Raw genomic sequence first — 23249 nt, forward strand, 5'->3', positions numbered from 1 at the left:
CCAGCTTCACCAGCCTCTGGAAATGCAATCACTGACTTTACAGGTTAACAATACGCGCACTCTAACTCTCCACACGTGTTCCCGTGGAGTACCCAGCCTCTGATCACTGGACGCTCACAAAATTCCCGGAGCCTCTGCTCCCAAAAGAACAGTACATTTCAGCTTACCAGTTATACCTTAGATCGCGGCTCTGCTTAACACCCAGCAATTAGATATGTTTACAGTAAAAAGAAGATATTTATTTAACAAAGAACAGATCCAGGTGATAGCAAGTAGAAGTATTGGAAGCAAAGGGATACATATAACAAAGTTCATAACATGCATTCTAGAATGTAGACTTACTTCATTGGCCAAGGGGTGTCTAAGTTTAATTCACCCCAAAGTCTTCCCAGCATTTTTCAACCAAGCCTGACTATGATACTTTTTTCATAAAGCACACACGCAGTCAGCTTACTTCCTACATGAAGGATACAGAGTGAGTTCCTTTTTTCTTTCTACAGTTATAGTCCAAAAATCCATTGTCTTCACTTGTAAACTGGATTCCCTCCTGCTGGGTTATTTCTTCCTGTAAATTCCTTCTCTTGAAGATTTTATAATCCCATCATTACTATTCAGCTCAGACTGTAAATGGGTATCCATTGTGAACCACACAATACTCAATTTACATATAGCCAGACAAACATCTCTTGCCTAAAAGAATCTTCTTTATCACCTTCTGGTGACCAGCTCCAATTCACATACCTTGGGAACATAATTTTCAATATATATACATGACTCCTTACATATTATCCATGTATACATTTCACAGTGATTATGATCACTAGGGTTACATCGCACCCTTGGCAAACTAATATGAAGACATCAGACCCAGTGGATCCCTGTATCACTTATGCACCCCTCTGCCAGTTGGCACCAAGAGGTCCCGGGTCACACCGCACAACTGCTGAGGCAGTAAGTTTAGTAAACATTTTGGGCATTTGTCACATGTTAGGTGCTGGTGTCACACAATGTGGCCATCCACAAATTCCCAGAATACTGGGCATTCCAGCACTTCTGGGAATTGCATGACCCCATTCCTGCCTGTGTGACCCTGCATTCACAGTGCATGCAAGATCACACTGGCAGGGATGGAGTGGCACTCTTCAAAATAGCATAGTTTTGTCTAGTACTGGCTGGGGGACAAACTAGCCAAAAAGAGGACTGCCTCATATAAAACCAGACGAGTGGCCTCCTACACATACCGGTAGATTTCAAGGTAGAGAGGTGAGCTTCACATTGAGGACCCATCCAGAGTAGGAGCACAGTGGCCAGACCTGCTGTTGGAGTTCAGACATGCACCCAGCTGCTGCAGCTACTGTTGCCTGTATGCAACTTCCAGAAGTGCAAGTTAGGCTGTGGCATTTTTTTAGGAAGCAAGTAATGGTGTAGACTCCTTCGCAGAGGGTTACTCAGGCTGACAGATTATCATAACTGCTAAATATACAGCTGGTTGCTTTTGGCATAGTTACTTTCAATAACTTTTCAACAGTGATAGAATGTTAGAGACAAACACCTATTCTCTTCTATGTAGCTTATGAGGCACACTGCACCTTCTCACACCTTCAGGAACATCTATACAGCCAGAAGCAGTTTCAGCCAGTGCAGTTTCTCCATCTCCATTTCCTCTTCTACCTACAATAGATGTTTTCTGGAACTACAGTTATCTGTGCTCTTACCTGCCTTTTTTCAACCAGGCAGTTGGAAGGCAGTGAGGCTGCATCATCAGTGTCTGGTGACAGGGAGATGTAGACACATGTTGTTGTCTGCCCAAGTGATCTCACGAGAAAAGGGAAGGTGAGGGAACAGATTTCTGCATGACACGTGAGAACCTTCAGAACATCTGAACAGGTTCTCAGAATAATGCTTGGATCTCTGAGAGGAAAGAAGAGAAGCATCAAAATGCAATCTTATCTACTCCCATCACCAGGATCTGCAGGAGAGTCTCAAAAGTTTATGGTCAATAGCATCAAAGGTCGCTGGACAATTACAATACAATCTCTGCATGGAAACCTGAGTTTCCATAGGAGAAGATAATCAGCCAACAAAATGAATGGGTACACTCTGTTTAAACCCAAGCCAAAAACCTGATTGAAAGCAGGAAAGTCAGGTAGAACACCAATTACTTTTGTCCTCTTTCCCAGAAAGGGGAAGGTTAGAGACATCAGGATGGCTTCTAACTGCTGTTTGAGGGAAGTTGATAACCAATATGTTGCTCCTTCCAATAGCTTAACTTCTTAATAGCTTATGAAAATTAAGCTAAGTGCTTTCCTGATTTATATATGCATCCAAAACACATCTTAAAGCATATTAAGTTTGCAAAGTCAAGGACTCAAAAGTTAGGAAATGTCTGAATTAAAGCTGCTTGTGTTAAAACTTCATTTGGCACCCTTGCATTATGATTTAGACTTTAATTACATGATTATATACTATTATTTTCCACAGGGCCTCTGTCTCATTCAGGGAATGGGTAGTTACTCCATGTTTCTTTTATCCTCCACATTCCCTCCATAACTCTTCTCTTATGCAATCCCACCAGCACCCTCTGCTCCTATCTACCCCCATCACCAGCTGCTGCATCCCTCTGACCCTCCCCCTCCCCCGGCTCCTGCAGTCCCCTGTGTATTTCAGCCAGAGACGCACAAATAACATGATACATTTCATCTCAAAAGGTTAAAGCATGGTAAAGTTATAAGCAACTGAAAACTTGTCCTATCATGGAAAACGTTAGGCAGTCTTAACTATAGGAGGTACTACCATCTGTGTCTATAATTCACCTTGATTAAATAGAGCCCTTAGCAGTAAGCAGAGCTTGATGTAGTTCAGTAGCAATATGTCTTTTTTAATAGACTGCTTTATTTAAATTCCTGTGCATGAAAAGATATCTGTATGCGTCTAACTGTGTAATAATTGTGGCTCATCCTTAAACCTTTGGGGCACAAACTCTGACCCAGTGAACTCCTTTTATTAACATTTTTGCAGGCAAAAATAAACCTCTGAGATGCAGCTGATGTATATCTATAGTCAATTCCGTCCAAGAAGCTTTTAAAGCTTTTAAAGCTACAGTACAAGAAATGAGGAGTCCAGATCTCATCATTCTTTTCAACTAAGTGGAAGTTCATTACAACTGATGTTGCTGATTTTTTTTTTTCCCCCCTCCAAAGCCCCGCTCAAAGGAATACCAAAACAAGCTCCATTCAGGAGTCCCACAGCACCTAGTGTATTTAGCCCTGCTGGAAACAGAACCCCTATACCTCCTTCAAGAACACCTCTGCGCAAAGAAAGAGGAGTGAAGGTAAGTAATAGTCTTTTTAAATACTCTTGCATTTTCCCATCAGTCCCCAGCCTCTGATCAAAAGTGAACTATAGTTTGTTGGCACTGGTTATAGAGCAGTTAATATTTTTTTGTGAGTTTCCAAAGTATTTCATCAAATAGTACAAATCAAATACTACTTTTAAAAATGAAAAATCAAATGCACAATTACAAAATGTGGAATAACTGTCTAGGTTTCAGTACTGCTGAAAAGGATCTGGTGGTTGTAGTGGATCACAAATTGAATATAAGTTGACAAAGTGATGCAGCTGCAAAAAAGGCTAATATTCTGGGGTGTATTAACAAGAATATTGTATATAAGACATAGGACGTAATTGTCTTGCTGTGCTCAACACTGGTGAGGTCTCAGCTGCAGTATCGTGTCCACTTCTGGGCAGCGCACTTTAGGGAAGATGTGGCTAAATTGGAGAGAGTTCACAACAAAAATAATAAAAGGGTTATAAAGCCTGATCGATGATGAAAGGTTAAAAAACTGGGCAGGTTTAGCCTTGAGAAAAGAAGACTGGGGTTGGAGGGGAGATCTGATATGTTTTCAAATATGTTAAAGGCTGCTTTAAAGAAGACAGTGATTCATTGTTTTCCATGTCTGATGAAGACAGGATAAGAAATAATGGGCTTAATCTGCAGCAAAGGAGATTTGGATTCGATATTAGGAAGAAATTTCTAACTGTAAAGATAGTTTAGCTCTGGAATACTCTTCGAAAGTAGGCTGTGGAATTGAAGGTTTTTAAGAACAGGTTGGACAAACACCCTTCAGAAGTGGTCTAGGTATACTTGGTCCTGCCTTGGCACAGGGGACTAGACTTGATGACCTCTCAAGGTCCCTTCCAGCCCTGCATTTCTGTGATTCTATGAAATACGTTTTGTAAGACATTTCAATTCAATAATGAATTTTTTTTTTTTTTTGGTAGCTACTAGATATCTCAGAGTTGGATATGGTTGGTGCTGGCCGTGAAGCAAAGAGAAGAAGAAAGACTTTAGGTTGGTACAGCATGTCTGTAAGGTGTATAAATGTTAATAACTGAAACTACCTTGAGAACAAGAGCCAGATATATCCTATCAATTTCACTTTCTTAAATCCAACTTTTAATTAAAATTATCAACTCAGATGGGTTTAAACTTGAAGGGAGGTTCCTCCCTTTGAAAAAATGGCTACTAACCTTCCATAACTACGGTTCTTTGAGATGTGTTGCTCATGTCCATTCCAAAGTAGGTGACTCCCAAGCTATGGTGAAGGATTTGGAGTTTATTGGCACGCTGATTGTTAATACTGCTTGGCTGAAACCTGCATCATCTCTAGCCTGTTGGGTGATGGTATAATGGTCATCAATCCACTATTTTGCATTCCATGGTGCTGGTCTACAGATGTTCTGGTTAGGAACTTGAGCTACAAACGCCACCAAAGATGCTTGAGCCCTCCTAGAATTGTGTTGTCAGGGCAGGAGAAGCAGGGACCTTTGCCAAATCGTAGCATGTGTGGATACATGATGATAAAATTATCTGGGCCGAGACTGGAAGGCCTTTCATGCCGTCTGCAACAGCTACAAAAAGCCAAGTAGATTTTTTTAAATGATTTAGTCTTTCTGTGTAGGCCAGTGCACATCTGACATCCGGTGAGTAGAGTCTCTGTTCCTCCCTGTTGACATGCAGCTTCGGATAGAAGACCAGTAGGAAGATATCCTGGTAACTATGGAATTGTGAGACCACCTTTAGAAGGAAGGGCGGATATGGCTGCAATTGAACCGTGTCCTTGAAGACTGTATAAGGTGGTTACAAAGTAAGGACTCAGATCTCCCAGACCCTCTGGCAGAAATAATGGCCACCAGGAAGGCCACCTTCCAGGATAGGTAGAGCAGAGATCACGTTACCAGCGGTTCAAATGGAGGTCTTGTTAGCCTTGCTAACACCAAGTTTAGGTCCCAGGGAGGGAGTGGCTGCCATATCTGGGGGTATAACCTCTCCAGGCCCTTAAGAAAATGACGACAATGAGAGTTTGAGAAAACAGAATGGCGATTCACCCATGGGTGAAGAGCCAAGATCGCAGCTAGATGGACCCTAATAGATGACACGGTTAGGACTTGTTGTTTCAAGTGGAGTTGATTGTGCAGGTGAAACACACTTCTGCATAGACCAGTTCAAGAATCTCTTCCACTTTGGCAGGTAAGTGGTTCAAGTGGACGGTTTTCTGCTCTTTAAAAGCACCTCACAAACCAGCTCACAGCATGCTAGCTCTGTGGGGTTCAGCCATGGAACTTCCAGACCGTGAGATGAAGGGACGCTATGTTCATATGATGTAGACGGCTGTGGTCGTAGGAGATCAGGTCTGGAAATGGGGGCAGGCAGATTGGCGTTTCCATCGAGAGGTCTAATAGGATGGTGAACCGGTGCTGACATGGCTACACTAGGGCTATCAGATGCATCTTGTCTCTTCTGACCTTCAGCAAGACCTTGTGAATGAGAGGGATGGGAGGGAATGCGTAGAAGAGGTGGTCTGTCCAGGGGAGGAGAAAAGTGTCTATGAGCGACCCAGGAAGGAGCAGAACCAAAGACATTTCTTGTTCTACTTCGTCGCGAGCAGATCTATCTGGGGAGTCCCCCACTTGTGAAAGATGCCTTTTATGACATCTGGACAGATGGACCACTTGTGGTGGTTGGAAAAGGATCTGCTGAGGTGATCCACTGGCTTGTTCTGTGCCGTGGAAGATAGGAGGCTTCAAAGTGGATCGAGTGAGCTATGCAGAATTTCTGCGTACTGCACGCTGCATGCTGCTGCTTTATATAAAAGATCACTGTCATGTTGTCTGTAAGAACCAACATGCACTTGCCCTTCAGATGGGGTTGGAAGGCCTGACAGGCTAGGCAAACCACACTGACCTCCTGATATTGATGTGTAGCAAGAGCTCCTTTGGAGACCCTGACTCCTGAGGGTCCCCAAGTGACCTCCCCAGCCCATCGCTGATGTGTCTGTGATGAGAGACATTGATGGTTGGGGTCTCGAGAATGGGACTTGGTTTGGTCTAACCACCAAAGAAAGGAGGCGATCACCAATGAGGGAAGTGTGATGACCATGTCCAGGTATACCATGCCTGAAGGGGTCTGTGCTGTAGTCTTGCATGCTTCACCACATAAGTTCATGATCCCATCCCATCATGATCCATCCCAGCCATGGTAATGGGTGGTTTCTGAAGCTTTCAATGAGCACCCATATTGCTTGGAACCAGGCTTCCAGGAGGGAGGCTCTGGCTTGGACCAAACTGAGAATCGCCCTGATGAATTCTATCTTTTGAACTGGGGAGAGAGTAGACTTCTGTATATTTATTAACAGACCTAAGTCCTAGAAAGTTGACTGTGCTATATATGTCTCCATCTGGACCTTGCTCCAACCTCTGATCAACCAGCTGTTGAGATAAGGGTAGACCTGAATCCCGTCTCCTCAGGAAGGCTGCCATGCACTTTGTGAACACCCAAGCGGCTGCGGACAGGCCAAATGGGAGCACAGCAAATTGGTAGTACACATTATTCACAGTAAATCTGAGGAACCTTCTCTTTCCCTGAAAGACTGAAATATGATAAGCATCTTTCAAATCCAGGGCGGCATACCAGTTCCCTGAATACAGGGAGGGGATGAAGAAGGCCTTTTATGCTAGAAGTTGCTTGTGAGAAGGATCCTTGAAGAGAGACGGAGGATGGGGTGCGAAAGAGGGGAACAACTGAATTGAAGGGTGTATCCCAGTGTTATCGTGTGTAGCACCCAGTGATCTGAGGTAATACCATGCCTCATAGAAGTGGGACAACCGGTCCACAAAAATTGGGGAAATCTGATCCACACATTGACCTCTTATATTGTCCCTGAGTGTCCCATCAAAAGGTCTGCCACCCCGCCGATTGTCTTGGGGGGCAGGCACGGAAGCAGATGAGGACTGGGGTAGAGGTCTTGTCTTGTAGCCCCTGCTTCTCCTCTTACTATAGTCCTGTCAGGACTGTGGTGGGAAGAAGTGAGCTGGTTGGGGCTTTCAGTGCATCCTAGAAGGGGCTGGTGTATGTAGCCCTAGGGACTTCAGGGTGGCTCTTGAGACCTTGAGGCTGTGCATTTTGATGTCTGTTTGCTCTGAGAAGAATGACATACTCTCAAAAGGGAGGTCCTGTAAGGTCTGGTACACCTCATACGATAGGCCCAAAGATTGACGCTAAGAGCCTCTCCTCATAACTACTGTCGAAGCCATTGATCGGGCTGCAGAGTCCACCGTGTCTAAAGCTCCCTGTAGGGATGCCCTTGCCACAGATTTTCCCTCCTCTGCTAGGGCTGTGAATCCACTTCTTGACTCCTATGGCAATAGTTTCTTGAATTTTGCCATCAAGTTCCAAGAATTAAAATCATAGCAACTCAGGAACACTTGCTGGTTTGCGATCCTGAGCTGGAGGCTGCCAGTTGAAGATACTTTTCTGCCCAAGAAGTCTAATTTTTTGGCATCTCTGGTCTTAAGGGTTGGACCTTGCTGACCCTGTTGCTCCCACTCATTGGCCACTGATACCACCAGTGAGCTCAGTGGTGGATGAGTTTGAAGGAATTCAAACCCCTTTGCTGGAACAAAGTACTTTTTCTCTATCCTTTTAACCGTTGGTTATAGGGACACTGGGGTCTGGCATAAGGCCTTGATGGGGTCCATAATGGCTTCGTTTAAGGGCAAAGCAACTCATGAGGGCCTGATGCAGCAGGAATATCCACGAGGGCATGGGAGGACTCTAATCTCCTCTATGTACCCCCAGGTTTTGAGCTACCCTTTTGAGGAGCGCCTAGTGCTCCCTATAATCATCATTATACAGGAGGGTGCTATGCCTGTTCCCACCACTGCCTTGTCAAGAGAGAAGAAAGAGGAGGCCTTTACAGGCAAGGGGCACTGTTCCTCATTCTGTGCACCGGCTCGGTCTCTCAGTGCTGGATCTTGATATTTGGCACGAGGCTCAATACCGGAACATGGGCCCTGTTCCGAGGGACGTGGTGGGGGAGCTCCAGACTCTGAAACAATGGAGTAGGATTTCCTGGACTATGACCCCTGGACTGGTGGAAAGGCCCAGGCCTTCCAGAATAATCATTGTAGTGGCATTTGTCACTGCGCTGGTGGCCAGGCCGCTGGTGGAATGCCCTGGCCCATGTCCACCATTGGGTAAAGCCAACTGGAGCAGTGCCGGCTTCTGCGGGAGACATACAACTCTGCCTCTGAGTCAGACTCCGAGGACTCCCTGCCAGGTGACCAGCACGGAGTGGTGCTGACAAGTGCCGGTGAGCGGTGCTGGGAGGGAGGATACTGGTGCTGTGCCATCATGGCCAGTTTCCCTTCTGATGGCATCCTGGGCCACGGTGCTGTGGGAGCTCTGGTCTCTGGTGCCGCCGCTGACAGCTCCTGTACAGTAGGGGATGGCGGTCCTGGGAGCAACGATTCCTCCCTCACGGCCTCAAACACCTCTGGTGTGGATGGCATCACCAGAGTAGTTGGGCTCTGATGGACCCTCCACCACGAGAGAGCCAAAGGTGCCAGACTCAGTGGTGCCTTTCTGGGGCTGGAGTCAACAGTACAGGGCGAATTGCTGGCATCTTAGACCCGGCATGGGTCGCAGTCTGCCGGTGTCTTTGTGTCCCACAGATCTTGGGGTTGGGAATCGCTCCCTGTCCATCTTCTTCTGCTTCTTTCTCAGCACCGGCGATGGAGAGTCCCTTACAGGAGCGATCTTTGGCAACAGGGATGACTGATGGTGCCAGGAGTCCTGAAAAGCAGAAAGGCACCAGAGAGGCAGAACAGCGCTGCATCTCTCTAAGAGAAGCCTCCATGCTGCTTATTGAGGCCAAAGTACTCGGTGCTGAGTCAAAGTGGTTCGGCTCCAAGGGAGGGTGAAGTGCCTCCACCATGAGGAAGAATTTAAGTCTGGTGTCCCTGTCTCTCTTAGTGTGGGGCCTGAATCCTTTACAGATTCTGCAGTGCTTCTGCATGTAGGCTTCCCGCAGACATTTGAGGCAGCTGGAATGGGGGTCACTAACAGGCATAGGCTTGTGGCATGACACACAAGACTTAAACCCTGGAGACCGAGGCATGCCTCGCTACTAGGGGGTGGGTAACCCTGCTAAACAGGGTACCATAATCTAAATAACTGAAACTTAACCACTACAAATAATTATGTACAACTAGAAGAACAAAGTCCACTGAGAGGGGTACTTGAGGGAAAATGCAAGAATGAGCTGAAGTTCCAGCGACTGGTAAGAAGGAGCGGTAGAACCCTTTATAGCAGCGCTATGAGCACACAACTCTAGGGGGCACTGGAGCCAACCTGACAGATACCACTGAGTGGCGGTGCTTGGGGTGAGCACACACCTACTTTGGAATGGACAGGGGCAAGCACTTGAAGAATTAAAGGTAGCCATGTTTGTTTCTGAATTCCACTAATTAAAATGCTGTGTGCCCTGGAAATATGTTGAGAGGGTTGAACTAACTACCTGTGCCCTTTTGAACATACAAACATCCCAACAAAGATGAATGTGACATTAGCTTTTCCTTTTGTGTTGCAGTCAAAAAAAAGTTCTGAAACATTTTTGTATATTGTATACTTTTACTTATTGCATAACTAAGTGAAATTTTGAAAGGATCAATTTTGAATCTTTTATCTATATGGTATACAAGCATCTTAAATATTTATTTTGAATGATCTTAAAAGAATGAAAAAACAATTAGGCATTATTTAATAATCATCCTGAATGAGAAGACCGGGCTACTTAAACACATGCAGAAAACAAATTAGGTGGCATGTTTTTCCTGGAACACTTTCTTGATTTTGCAATTTGCTAAATGAAAACAAATCTCAGTTCTTTTTTGTAAGATCCAAAACAAGTTAAATACATTTTTATGAATGAAATCACAATTGTAAGAAGTGTTGTGATGGATAGCTGTGCTTGGTTTATCTGAATGCTCAGATTTAGTATCTTTGTGAAATGTAAATTTTATGGTTAATTTAAGCATCAGCGTGATTATGAAACCACGTGGGTATTTTATATGGAAAAACGTTGATTTTACCAGAATTATAACAGATGTGTTTTCTAAGTAATTTTTATCAGAATTTTCTTTTAATCTTCTACATGGATCACTCTAAAAAAAATTTAGTTCAGGAATTAGGAAAGTTAACTTGAACAAACTCCTTCTTTTCTATCCAATAGATACAGAAGTGGTGGAAAAACAAGCCAAAGAAGAAACAGTAGTGGAAAATGCAACTCCAGATTATGCTGCTGGCCTTGTGTCTACCCAGGTAGGACATTAAGTTGCAATGAAATATAAAATTGTGCTGCATAATGCTGGGATATTTTATTCTAAAGACTAGTTCTGTATCCTCTTTAAAGCTTACCTCCAAGTGAATAACTATTTTATAACGATTCCACAAAATAATGTTCTATTCTTGATGTATTTTGCTGCTAATATACAATGCAGAATGAACACTTAAATGTGTTCTAGGAAAACTAGTGAGAGCTTTTTTCATAAATGTAACTTAGGGTCGATCTTCTCTTCTGAGGGTTAGAAGGGGATGTGAGGAGTTTGTGGAAGCCGAAAGGTGGACTATCATTGCAAGCTGCTAATTCTGTCTAAACTTTGAATGACTGACAACATCTCAGGGAGTTTCTGGTGTTCTACGACTAATGTGCACAGGGAAGTTATACCACTAAAAGGTAGGCTGTGAATTCAAACTGCACTAGTTACACCAGTATAACTCCCTGTGTGGACACTCTTCTACCAGACTAAGAGTGCCTTTTTTCAGTTTGGTTTATATTGAGTTGTAAGCCGTTTAAGATAAGGCACTCTTATTCTGGAATAAGAGTGTCCACGTGAGGAGTTACTGATATAATTATAGCAGTTAACTATAATTGTATAATTGGAAAAATCTCCCATGTACATACATTGTTAAGCAAGTGCCAAAAAGAAAGCGCTAATGGAGAAATAGAGAAATGACATGTCATATATGGCTGCAGAACTGCAAAACCATTTACTGTTTTACAGAAACTTGGCCCTCTGAACAATGAGTCTGCACTACCTTCTACAAGCTATTTGCCTGCAACCCCCAGCGTGGTTCCATCTTCCTCCTATATCCCAAGCTCCGAAGTGCAGCCAGGTAAAATAATCATTTTTGCTACTGGCACTTTATTAATACATTGGTTCTCTCATATATTTTTTGTCATTCATTTGTAATTACAAATGCAGGACACATTCCTTCAACCATCCCTGGTGTAAGTAATCTCATTGACTTCAACAGGACTATTTGTGTAAGGGTTGCAGGAGAAGGCCTCTAGTTTTTTAGTAACAAAAGACACATCATTTACATTATTTTTAAAAAAATTCTCACTTTAAAAGTAGCTATGAAATCACTTTTAATTATAGATCTGACAAAGGCTAAGGTACTCTTTATCCCCCTAAATGGTTCATTTGCTTGGTCTTTTTATAGGAAATCTGATTGTAAGCCATTAGGAATGTACATTAGTCCAAAGATTGCCTTGTGGCTCTGGGTGTGTGAAAGAGAGAGGTACTTTCTCAAGTGTTAAACAATAATTGTATAATTTATTAAAGGGTTACTGCTTTAACACATGGTGTTCAACCACAACCTATCACCCTCTCACCTTTTTCCTTTGCATTTTTATGAAGGTCTATTAGGTACAGTTCAAAAATCAAATTACATTCAATAATAGAAAACAGGGAAGTGTTAAAATAAGTGATTAGCCATGGGATTAAAAGGTTTAACACCCCCCACGGCCCCCCCAACACACACACACACAACGGAGCAGGGACTTGTCATCATACAGGTCCGTAAGATATCTAATACACGTAAATAATAGTGATTCGTTAACAAAGCACTTTGGGATAAATTCAGTCAACAAAGAACTGACATTTCAATTATATGCAACATTCTTTACCCTGGTGCTTGTGTACAGATTCCTACCATAGCAATGTTTACTTTTCAGTTCAGGAACTTTGGCACAGTGGTCACTGCAGACGGGCACATGTAGAATGTACACAAGCTTGGCTCAGAAACAGAGTTCCAAATCTCTCAGAAGCCCTGTATAAATCTCTCTCTGACTGCAACTTGGCAGCTCTGGAAAGTACATGGCCTGAAGCATCAGCAGTGTCAGCCGCTAGTATTTGTTGTTTTCTAGTATTAGCATTGTATCTAACTGCAGAAAAACCATCATGTGATGTTCTGAGCCTTGCTAGTTGCATTTTATTTTTTATTCCTTTTGGATCGTGTGTGTTATCTAGCCAGGGGAGTTTAACATTGTCTTGTTTAATTAAAGCACATACAATGAAGACCAAATATTTTGGTTTACTTTAATTTGAATTTAGAATCATAGAATATCAGGGTTGGAAGGGACCTCAGGAGGTTATCAAAGCAGGACCAATCCCCAACTAAATCATCCCAGCCTGACCTTGAAGATTTTTAAGGAAGGAGATTCCACCACCTCCCTAGGTAATTCATTCCAGTGCTTCATCACCCTCCCAGTGAAAAAGTTTTTCCTAATATCCAACCTAAACCTCCCCCACTGCAACTTGAGACCATTACTCCTTGTTCTGCCACCTGCTACCACTGAGAACAGTCTAGATCCATCTTCTTTGGAACCCCCTTTGAGGTAGTTGAAAGGAGCCATCAAATCCCCCCTCATTCTTCTCTTCTGCAGATTAAACAATCCCAGTTCCCTCAGCCTCTCCTCATAAGTCATGTGCTCCAGCCCATTAATCATTTTTGTTGCCCTCCGCTGGACTCCTTCCAATTTTTCCACATCCTTTTTGTAGTGTGGGGCCCAAAACTGGACACAGTACTCCAGATGAGGCCTCACCAATGCCAAATAGAAGGGAATGTTCACGTCCCTCGATCTGCTGGCAATGCTCCTACTTATACAGCGCAAAATACCGTTAGTCTTCTTGGCAACAAGGGCATACTGTTGACTCCTATCCAGCTTCTCTTCCACTATAACCCCTAGGTCCTTTTCTGCAGAACTGCTGCCGAGCCACTCGGTCCCTAGTCTGTAGCAGTGCATGGGATTCCTCCGTCCTAAGTGCAAGACTCTGCACTTGTCCTTGTTGAACCTCATCTGATTTCTTTTGGCCCAATCCCCTAATTTGTCTAGGGCCCTCTGTATCCTATCCCTACCCTCCAGCGTATCTACCTCTTCCCCAGTTTGGTGTCATCTGCAAACTTGCTGACGGTGCAATCCACACCATCCTCCAGATCATTAATGAAGATATTGAACAAAACCGGCCCTAGGACCAACCCTTGGGGCACTCCACTTGATACCAGCTGCCAACTAGACATGGAGCCATTGATCACTACCCGTTGAGCCCGACAATCTATACACCTTATGGCTTTGAATGCCCTATCTGGTTTTCATGGTCAAGGTTAAGAACCTCTTTCTTTAAACATTTTGTTTCATTGTTGTGGCAGGAAATATTTTAAATTGGTCAATGCCGTACTTCACATATTCAGGATCTAATTGCTTTATTGTTTGACCTTATTTTTTTTATGTAATACAACAAACTGTGCATCTTGCATCACTTTAGCTATTAACAACCTCCAAGATTAAAGCTGTTAATGTGGGGTCTTGCCGAAATCCCAACTCCTGCACTTACATTCTGCCAGTTTTTTCTCCTTCTTTTGCCCTCTGTGCCCCCCAGTCTGTTTTCAATTGAATATGGTCACATTCCTCACTTCCTGCCCTAAACTCTTTATAATGATGCTTAGCATCGTTAAATAGTAGTAGCATTTTCAATAGCCCCTAAGTCACTTAGGAGTCAGCTTCTTTGTTTAAGCCAAGAGTAAGTTGCATGTCATGGTAAGCTAAGTGATTAATAGATTCCGTTTGTAAAGCCTTGTGGGAGTCTTCAGATGACAAGATTATAATTTGATAAATTGTAGAATCTGTGTCTGGCTGTGGCGGATATCATTGTCTGGGATTTTCCTCTAAAATGTTTTGAGTTCATACTGGATTTGAAATAGTTACTGTGTGTGGTTTTGGGGTTTAATTGTACTAGTTGGTTATCCACTTTGGGAGAGAAGGGACAGTTCATCTGTCATTCCAAAAGCAGGTCTCTACAGTAACCCTTTCCTTTTCAGTGGTCCTCTAAACAACAACTGATTCAGGAACTGGATTTTAATTCTATAATTCCTGTTGTTTAGCCTGTTTTTTCAGTCTGTCTTCTCAATATTCACTGACTGGCTGAGACTGGGAATTAATTCTGACTTCCTTTGGGAAGTTGCTTCTAAAATTTAGTTTCTCTAATCTCAGCTCCTGCATAATAGGTCTTCATACAATAATTGTGCTATACTTATAATTATGGAGTAGAAACTCAAAAATTTATAAAGCAGACTCCATTAAATACAAATTTCACTGCTAAGTATAGTGCAACGGAGATTTGCCAATTGGAAGTCCCCAAGCTTTCTCCATTATTGGTAAAGGAAATGCAGTGGAAAGGGAGAGAGAATGTAGTTTTTCAAATGTAATCCATAAATAAAATAAATGGCTCATTTAATCACATCACTAAAACGTGGCTCTCTCCAACTCTTGTCTGTCTGTATCTAGATACTTTTAAAAGGCACTGTAGTATCTGAGACCCTTATCCAATTGCGGGTGATTTTTTTTTAATTGTTACATTTGTTCATGCAGCTGGATCTGTGCGAGAGGCCATACAGGCTAACAGGCAACCCGAAGAGTCTACAGCTCCAAACACTACTCCTCTTCCTGCTCAGTTCAAACAACGAACACCCATGTACAACAGTAACTCAAATCCAGCTGCAGCTACACCTACTTCACCCTTAACACCTACTACGCCTCCTGCCATTTCCCCTGCTGCACAACCTCCACAAGTAGTCCCCCAAACTCCGCAGCAGCCACCACCCAAGAAAAGCCTTTCTCTCACGGTAAGTAATAATGTATCTGTAGATGAAAAGCAGTTTTCATTCAGGATCACAAATCTTTACTGTTAACCTCAGTAGCATGTTAATTCTTTAATGGCTTGGCAAATGCTGAGTTTTGGCATTCAGGAGGCTGTGGAAAGTACATCTTTTAACCAACGAAAATAGAAGTGCTCTGCCAACTAGTTAACGTTGCTATTGGATGTTTTCATGTGTCTTGTGATTTCTATCTGTGCAAACATAATGGTTCAGTATGGTAGACTTCTTTACCTGATTTCCTTGTTTTTTAAGTTTTAAAAAAAAAAACCCCAACAAATCATTTGTTTTTCATAACGGTAAATGGACCTAATGAGGTTGTTACAGTCAAACATTGAGACAAATGGGATGGGGGTGAGTTTCCACCATAACTGCTACTCATGTTTGGCTGAAAAGGACTTGTATTATAAACCAACACAAATAGCAGTGACTGTACAGTGGAAGAAGATAGCAATTGATTGTTCTAAAGAGAAAGCTTTAAATGGTCAAATACTGTAAAATGCAGGAAAAATCATACTCCAAATGCTGGACTACATCTCTTTTCTGTTGCTGATTAAGGTCACGATCCTGTAAACTCTAATGCACGTGCCTGAAGTTAAGTACATGAGCAGTCCCAGGTCATAGAGTTCTAAGGCCAGAAGGCACCATCAGATCCCTAGTCTGACATCCTGTACGTCACAGACCACCAACACCATCCAGCAGCTGCACGCTAAACCCAACAACCAAACTTAAACTAAAGTATTACAGCCTACAAGGGGACTAGACTATTATGTGCCACAGGCAGAATGGGAGGGACTGAGGTATATCAATATCCAAGGCCCCTGCAATGGAAGGGAAATGGTTTAACTGAGAGAGACCCAGATAATCCAGGCAAGTGATGTTTCATGGTCCAGAGGAAGGCGAGACAGACGGTCGCACGTGCGCTCTCTCACCACACACACACACACACACACACAGTCTCTCTCTCAATTCCTTCTCAACCCCACATATGGCGATCAGTTAAACCCTGAGCAAGAACCAGCCAGCTAAGCATGTGAGAGGGAAAATGTTCAGTGCCTTCTAAGAACACAGGCCCCATCCAGTGTCCCACCTCCAGCTGTGGCCATCTCTGATGCTTTGGAGATAGGAGATCAAACAAAATAGAATATATTGGGGCTGGGGAGCTGGAATTCCTTCCTGAGCCCTGCAGGTGACTGTCTGAAGCCCTCAAGCGTGAGCTTCAGGTCTTCAGTGTTAAGCACGTGCATAAGTGTTCAAAGAATCAGGGCCTTAAGAAAGGGTTGTTTGACCTTTTTGTTTTCATTTCAATGAGTTTGCTATATTTAAATCTCTCTCAAAAAATCTCTTTCATGAAACTGTCCCAGCAGCAGCCCCATGGCCTGTCAGTCTGGGTAGGAAGAATCTGTAATGTCACAAAAGAGATGGACGAAGCAGATGCTCCTGAACATTCTCAGTGATTTTTCATTCACATACAGTTTTAACATTTTGTTCCCTTGCCACCTCTGCACACACACACACACACACACACACAAGTCAGCAAAGCAGACTCTTCCCCCCATAAAAAGAAATTCTTCACCACATGGATTTTTTCCCCTTAAAAAACTTTTATAGCAGAAGCAGCTGAACTTTGAAACGTGAAATGTGCTGGTGTAGTCCTTAAGGAAAAGTGGAGTAGAGGTGTCACTGAGAGGTCTGCGCTAGTCACAAAAAGTGACTGCCCTAAAATTGTGTGAAAATGGGGCTTATGTGAACTCTTTTGCAACCTCAAAAATGTGTGCCACTATGTGCCTTTTATGAAAAGGAATGAGTGGACTTATTTTCTATAAGAATAAAGATCACTATGTAGCCTGTGTCTTATCTTTGAATGTTGAATGTAACTTACTGTGTTCTTCAGTAGCATTTTCTCCACTGAAATATACACTTGCTTTAATATGTTGCAGAGGGAGCAAATGTATGCCGCACAGGAAATGTTCAAGACTGCAAACAAAGTTACTAGGCCAGAAAAGGCTCTTATCCTTGGGTTCATGGCAGGATCCAGAGGCATGTATTACAACTAACATTATTTTGAGGACCAGTAGATGGTATGAAGCACCACTAAAATGTAAAGATGTGCTGCTTTAGTGATAATCTGGGCAGGATCTTATTTTATGGCTTAAATGTAAAAATTGGGAGGAGCAGGGAAAGCCTCTGTTTTAAAGGTATGGAGTGCCTCACTACACTGCCTGGCAACAGCTGAACTATACAGTTGCCCCTACAACAATGCACGGAAAGCTTGTATGGCATGGCTGTGTCAACATACCAGCTGAAGTCTAAAATCTTGTGAGTGGTGGTTGGAGGGGTGCTGACATCTGACTGCTCTGACAAACTGTATTTTTGTAGTTACAAAATGTGCCCTTCAGGACATACACATGCTTCAGTAAATAACAAATAACCATAATACCATTGCTCATACAAAAGCATGTGGTGGACCTCGGGGGGGGGCACCCACCCCTACAGACCAAACTAGTCCACACTCTTGTCTTGTGAATAGGCCTTGCGCTGTGCTCGGAAGATCAGTGAGTGTGGGTGCTGTCAGACCAGGACGAGGAGGGAGCTCAAGAGTACAGAGCCTCTTCTTTAATGTTTTAAATGTAGCAAATATTGACTCAAGCACATCAGATGACCTCAAATGCTATGATAAAGCTCAGGGAGAGCCCTAACACCCACCCACCTACCCGGGTAACCTTGCTAAATCCTTAATTTAGTCCCTCAGGGTTCAGTTCCCTTTGTTAACTCAAACCATGATCTGTGAGAGCATGTGGCTTCCTGCTTTGTTCCAGGTGCTAGTGATACTATAGCTTGTCAGGTTTTTGGTTTCCTCCTCCCTCTGGCCCTGGCAGAGCCAAAGCTTTTCCTTACCCTTTAATTTTGCTAACACACTGTGTTGAAATGTGTCTTAACTTGTAGTTTGACTATTTTTTATTCTTGTCTCCACAGAGAATCCTTGCCAAGAGCAAGGCGACATCATTCAGATTAAACTTAGCGAGCATACAGAAGTTTTACCAAAGGCCGATGGCACTGGGAGCACCACCATGTTAGTTGACACAGTCTTTGAAATGAACTATGCTACGGGCCAGTGGACCAGACTCAAGAAGTACAAACCTATAACTAATGTTTCCTAAGAGATTCAGTAACAACAAACTGTGGACCAAACCAAGACTAGAATCAGCCAGCACCTCTAGAGTGCGTCCGTTGTACAAAATGGCATTCATGTGTAGGTTTCTTATTCCCTTCCAGAATACAAGTTGTAGCTATCCAAACTAACTGGGCTCAGGTGAATGCAGTATGAGGATGCTGTCAAACTGACAGATTTACCTTTTTTTTTTTTTTTTTTTTAAGGAGGGGGGAAGTTAACATTTGTGATTTGTTAATCTGTGATTCAGGGTGCCAGACATTGAGATCACAGCTGAAAAATTTCCTTTTCACTTTGAGAGCATTTCAGTTCCAAGCACTGAGGAAAGAACAATTACAGAATCACAATTTACCACTAAGCAAGGGCACAGATTTTAATGCAGAAATATTTACTTTGACTACATGGGTTCCATTTACATATGGACACTTGCACCACCACAGGTATTTGCAGTTCTTCCTGCAATTTGATTGATTGTAGTAAATCTAACTACTGCAAGTGGTAGATGTCTAATGGCACCCTCTGTGTGTTTAGCTTGTCTCTTCCAGGGTCATAGGGTGGGTTTGAGAAGCTTTGTTAATCTTACTGTATTGCAAATGTTAATGCCCAGCACGAGTTAATCTGTATTTGGCATAAATCAACTGAGATGGAGGGGAACTGAATATCTTAACCTTTTATGCAGCAAAATTTATAATTTCCTTTAGTGTCAAACTTAAGATTGCCAAATGGAATTCCCACCTTGCTTATGGGCTGCTTCGGGATCATAGCTCTTTGCTACCACGTGAGGCGCACAGTGGAGATTAATCTCTGCCTCTCGTACAGCAGGCCCCCTGGGCAACCTATCTTTCTCTTGGAGGGAATGAAGCTTGTATTGTGCTTTCACGCCTCTCAAGAGCAGTTGAATTTTACTGCAGTCTTAAGAGTGGCTCTTCCAGCCACAAAGTGAGTTACTGTCACATCTGTGAATGTGGAAGGTTAGCGAGACTCTGCCTTTATGGCAAATTCCTTTTTTTTTTTTTTTTTAGTGCAAGTTTGACTAATCAGCCACTGGGCACTTGGTGACCAAGGCCTGAGCTACACACAGGTTTTTGTACTGGTACAACTGTTGGGTGTGACTTTCTTGAAAACTGATATAGTTATACCAGTAAAATCCCTAGTGTGAATGCAGTTATACCAGAGTAAAGGGGTCTCATGCTTGTATAGCTTATTCCCTTTCCCATACAGGAATAGCTATACCATATATGCACACATACCAATATAACTGTACCACTTTAACTGAACTGGTACAGTTAAAGCAGTACATCTTGTGTGTAGACCAGGCATAAGTAGTGACTTCAGAATTTGGCCCTTAATGGAGACTTGCATTAAATGTCCATGTTAAATTTCTTTCAGCCAATCTCGTGTGGAATTGCACTTGCCTGGGAAGGTGATGCTGGGGAGGTAGAAGTACAAAGATAAGTCACATAGCATTGTGAGAGACTGACATGGGGCCTTGTGATGACTCAGGGTTGGCCTTAAAAAGGAATATTAATCTATGACTTTTAGGCCAACACGATCTTTTTCTAAGATAAAAGCAAATATCCCCTAAGTGATACATCTGTGTGCCAACACAGCCTATAGATTATCCAGCTATGTGCCTATCAGAACAGGGCAAACATTAATGAGGAAATGTATTTACAACATTTTATTGTGATTTGATCAAAAGTATGTATATTTGCTCCAACAAAATTAAGGTCCAGAATAACCTAAATTAACCATTCTAACACTTAATGGTTGAGTTGTACTGTTGGTACCTGCATGGAACTTCCATTATCATTAAGAAGTTGTGTGCATGTATAAGTGAGAGAACGAGACTCCTCAGCATAACTGTCACTCTAGAAAGTGCCCTCTACTTAATTACTCCATTTCTGCAGTGAGGTAGACTATTTTCCAAGTGATACAAATCAGCCAAACAAGCAACAGGAACAAGTTAAAATGAGTGGAGGGTTTTCGTTTTTAGAATGAATTCACTATAAGGTGTGTTCACAATGGTTATAACTTCTTTGACTTAATACATTACAAGTGAAGGGCTAAAGTCAGAAGTATTTGTCTTTTTAAAAATGTGTAAGGAATAAATTGCATTCCTTTTCAATCTCGTTTGTTTTCAGGTTTTAAAATAGTCCATGTGATAACTAGTTTTCTATAAACTAAACCAGTGTGACGCTTCTGTCTTAACTGCTGCTGCTTTAATACATTTAGTCTTCTGCTAATAGAGACATTAGATGAGGGGTTTGTTTCTTTTTATAAGAAACAATGTTTTTAGGAGTGGACACCTCAGGGGACGTGCATTCGCATCCCCAGCTATTGGTTCAAAACTCATTCACATTTGGTAGTGATCAGAAGCTGCCGTTTGATGGCTCTTCAGTTTACATGCGATGAGTTGGGGTTCTCAGTCCAGTGTCTAGTGGACAAATTCCACATCCCCAAAATTCAGCCATCAGCAGCAAGGAAGAGGACTGCGTGGGCAAGGAGATGCTCCCTCTCTCTAAGTAGTCTCTCCAGAACTCGGTTGAAGTATTAGAATGAAGCAGGATGGGGGAAACTTACACTGCTGCTACCTGCTCTGTATTTACTGTGTAGATGGACAGACTTCAATCTCCAGGCCTATTCATCGAAGACTAGTGATATGCACTAAACCAATTAGTTTTTAAATAGAAACAAAATATTTTAAACTCATTCTCACTGGAACTGAGACAACTTAACATTGCTAAAATAATTAGCAGTCTTATTTTTAAATACAAAAGCTTTCTCTTGGCTGGATCTAGCCCTAAGGACTGTAACTTTATTTCAGCTAGCTCTGAGTATCTAGTGTCCTTTTTAAAAACAAAATATGAAATGAAAGTAGCCATTTAAATGTTTTTAGAATCATTACACTGTTGAAAAACTAAACTACATCGAGAGCCCTGTATCATAGCTTGAACCAGTGCTTTGAGAAGAGAACATCTAAAGTACCAGAAAGTTCAGGAAACAGCAGAGCAAGCACTTGAATTCCTGTATATTACTTAATCTTGATTTTTACAAAGCAAATCTGACTCCTTGAGCTTGATAATTTTTGTCTTCACCTAGCATCTAAATGACTGAAAAGTTGATTTTGTACATGAGGCTCAGCAGTGCATTGCAAAGCTAAACAAAAACCAAGTTAACTCTAGAATGATGTGCTGAAGCCCCCACTAACTAGGCGTGGGAGGTGCACACATTGTTCAGGGCTAACATTCTTTAAATCCTTTTTCTTGTTTCCCTTTACTGTAGCCCAACATTCTAGGCCCTAGTCTGTGAGCCAGAATGTCACATGTGCATTGTGGGGTAGCTTCAGCAAACAAGAATGCCCTGGGGAATTTTACGCTGGGGGCAAGGAGGAGACCTTTGTGGGTGTTCTGTTTTTGTTTTTTAAGGTTGTGAAAGCCCCCCCAGCGTGGTTACGGAGGGGCCACACAGAATTAGTTTCTCTTATTTAGGATTCTAGGGTGAAGTATAGGGTAGAAACAGGTAACATGGCTCCTTTCATCTCTTCTGAGGTGAGGAAACACCTTTTCCTGCCAAAGCGTTCTCTAGTAAATCCCATCCAACTCCCCAAAACACTGCCCAGTTCTTAGGATGACTAACTCTTCAGTTCTGGATCAGCGTCCTAAGAGGATCCTAAGGGGTCTCAGTTTTTATTTGTAGTTTTGCTGTTAACCTTTCAGTCAAATAAAATAGGGTGCTGGATGTGATGGGGAAAATCTTCTTTCGAGTAGTTAATAAAATAGGCCCCTGTGAAGTTGCTAATTTCCCCCACTGAATCACGTCAAAGTGCAGACCACTTGCATAGAAAAAAGAAGCTTGATACTTTGACACTGTAGAGCTTGAGGTTGGCTCGCACATTCATAGCAAGATCTGACTAGAAAAAAGACTGAAAAATGTTAAGCCAGAGCCCACTGGGAATCTGGTGCCTTTAACAAGAAATGTCATTTTGTAAAATGTTACATCTATAGCATAGCCCATATGTTTTCTATTTGTTTTTTGTACAGTTGTAAATTCAAGATCTTCTGTCTTCGGGTACGTATTTTCAGTGTACTACAGTATGTATAATAAAAGTTTAGATTTTCTAAAGAAACTGTAAGGTCAGTTATTACAATCTGCAATGGCATATTTCTACATATTGAGCTAACAGTTGAGCTAGTAGTGTGTAGTAGCTGCCTGACAAAGTGATCTTCTTGTATCGTGGTGCCTCTATATATAGCCGAGCTTTAAAATAAACTCATTGGATTATTTTTAGTACTTTATGTAGTTACATTCTTTAAAGTTAGCATAGAACAGTGGCTCTTAAACTTTTTTTACTGGTGATCCCTTTCACACAGCAAGTCTCTGAGTGCAACCCCCCACCTTATAAATTAAAAACACTTTTTTATATATTTAATACCATTTTAAATGCTGGAGGCAAAGTGGGGTTTGGGGTGAAGGTTGACAGCTTGCAACCCCCACATGTAATAACCTTGTGACCCCCTGAGGGATCCTGACCCTCAGTTTGAGAACCCCTGATCTAGAACTACATGCAGGATAGATTGCCATTGTTAAGATGTCACTTGTGCCTAGTTTGGGTCACTGCTTGTTAATGAGATTGACAGTAGTGAATCCTGATAATAATCTTGGTGTCTCAGTCATGACCATTCTCTGAGGAGCCATGTGGGATTGATATGAAAATATTTCTCATAGGACTGGAAGGGA

At 42.4% G+C, this 23249-nt stretch overlaps 1 protein-coding gene across 1 annotated transcript in view; it reads left to right on the forward strand.

The window, feature by feature from the left end:
• Window positions 1–22802, forward strand: part of NELFA (negative elongation factor complex member A) — a 37404-nt gene extending 14602 nt beyond the window's left edge. Inside the window, exons 5-11 of the mRNA XM_048849097.2 lie at window positions 3201–3331; window positions 4282–4351; window positions 10572–10660; window positions 11404–11515; window positions 15054–15307; window positions 17278–17377; window positions 18314–22802. Of these exons, the coding sequence (XP_048705054.1) occupies window positions 3201–3331; window positions 4282–4351; window positions 10572–10660; window positions 11404–11515; window positions 15054–15307; window positions 17278–17377; window positions 18314–18498 (941 nt within the window). The 3' untranslated portion in view covers window positions 18499–22802. The remainder of the gene's footprint in view (window positions 1–3200; window positions 3332–4281; window positions 4352–10571; window positions 10661–11403; window positions 11516–15053; window positions 15308–17277; window positions 17378–18313) is intronic.
• Window positions 22803–23249: the final 447 nt, after the last annotated feature.

This window comes from Caretta caretta, chromosome 4, assembly GCF_965140235.1.
Source record: "Caretta caretta isolate rCarCar2 chromosome 4, rCarCar1.hap1, whole genome shotgun sequence".
Lineage (NCBI taxonomy): Eukaryota > Metazoa > Chordata > Testudines > Cheloniidae > Caretta > Caretta caretta.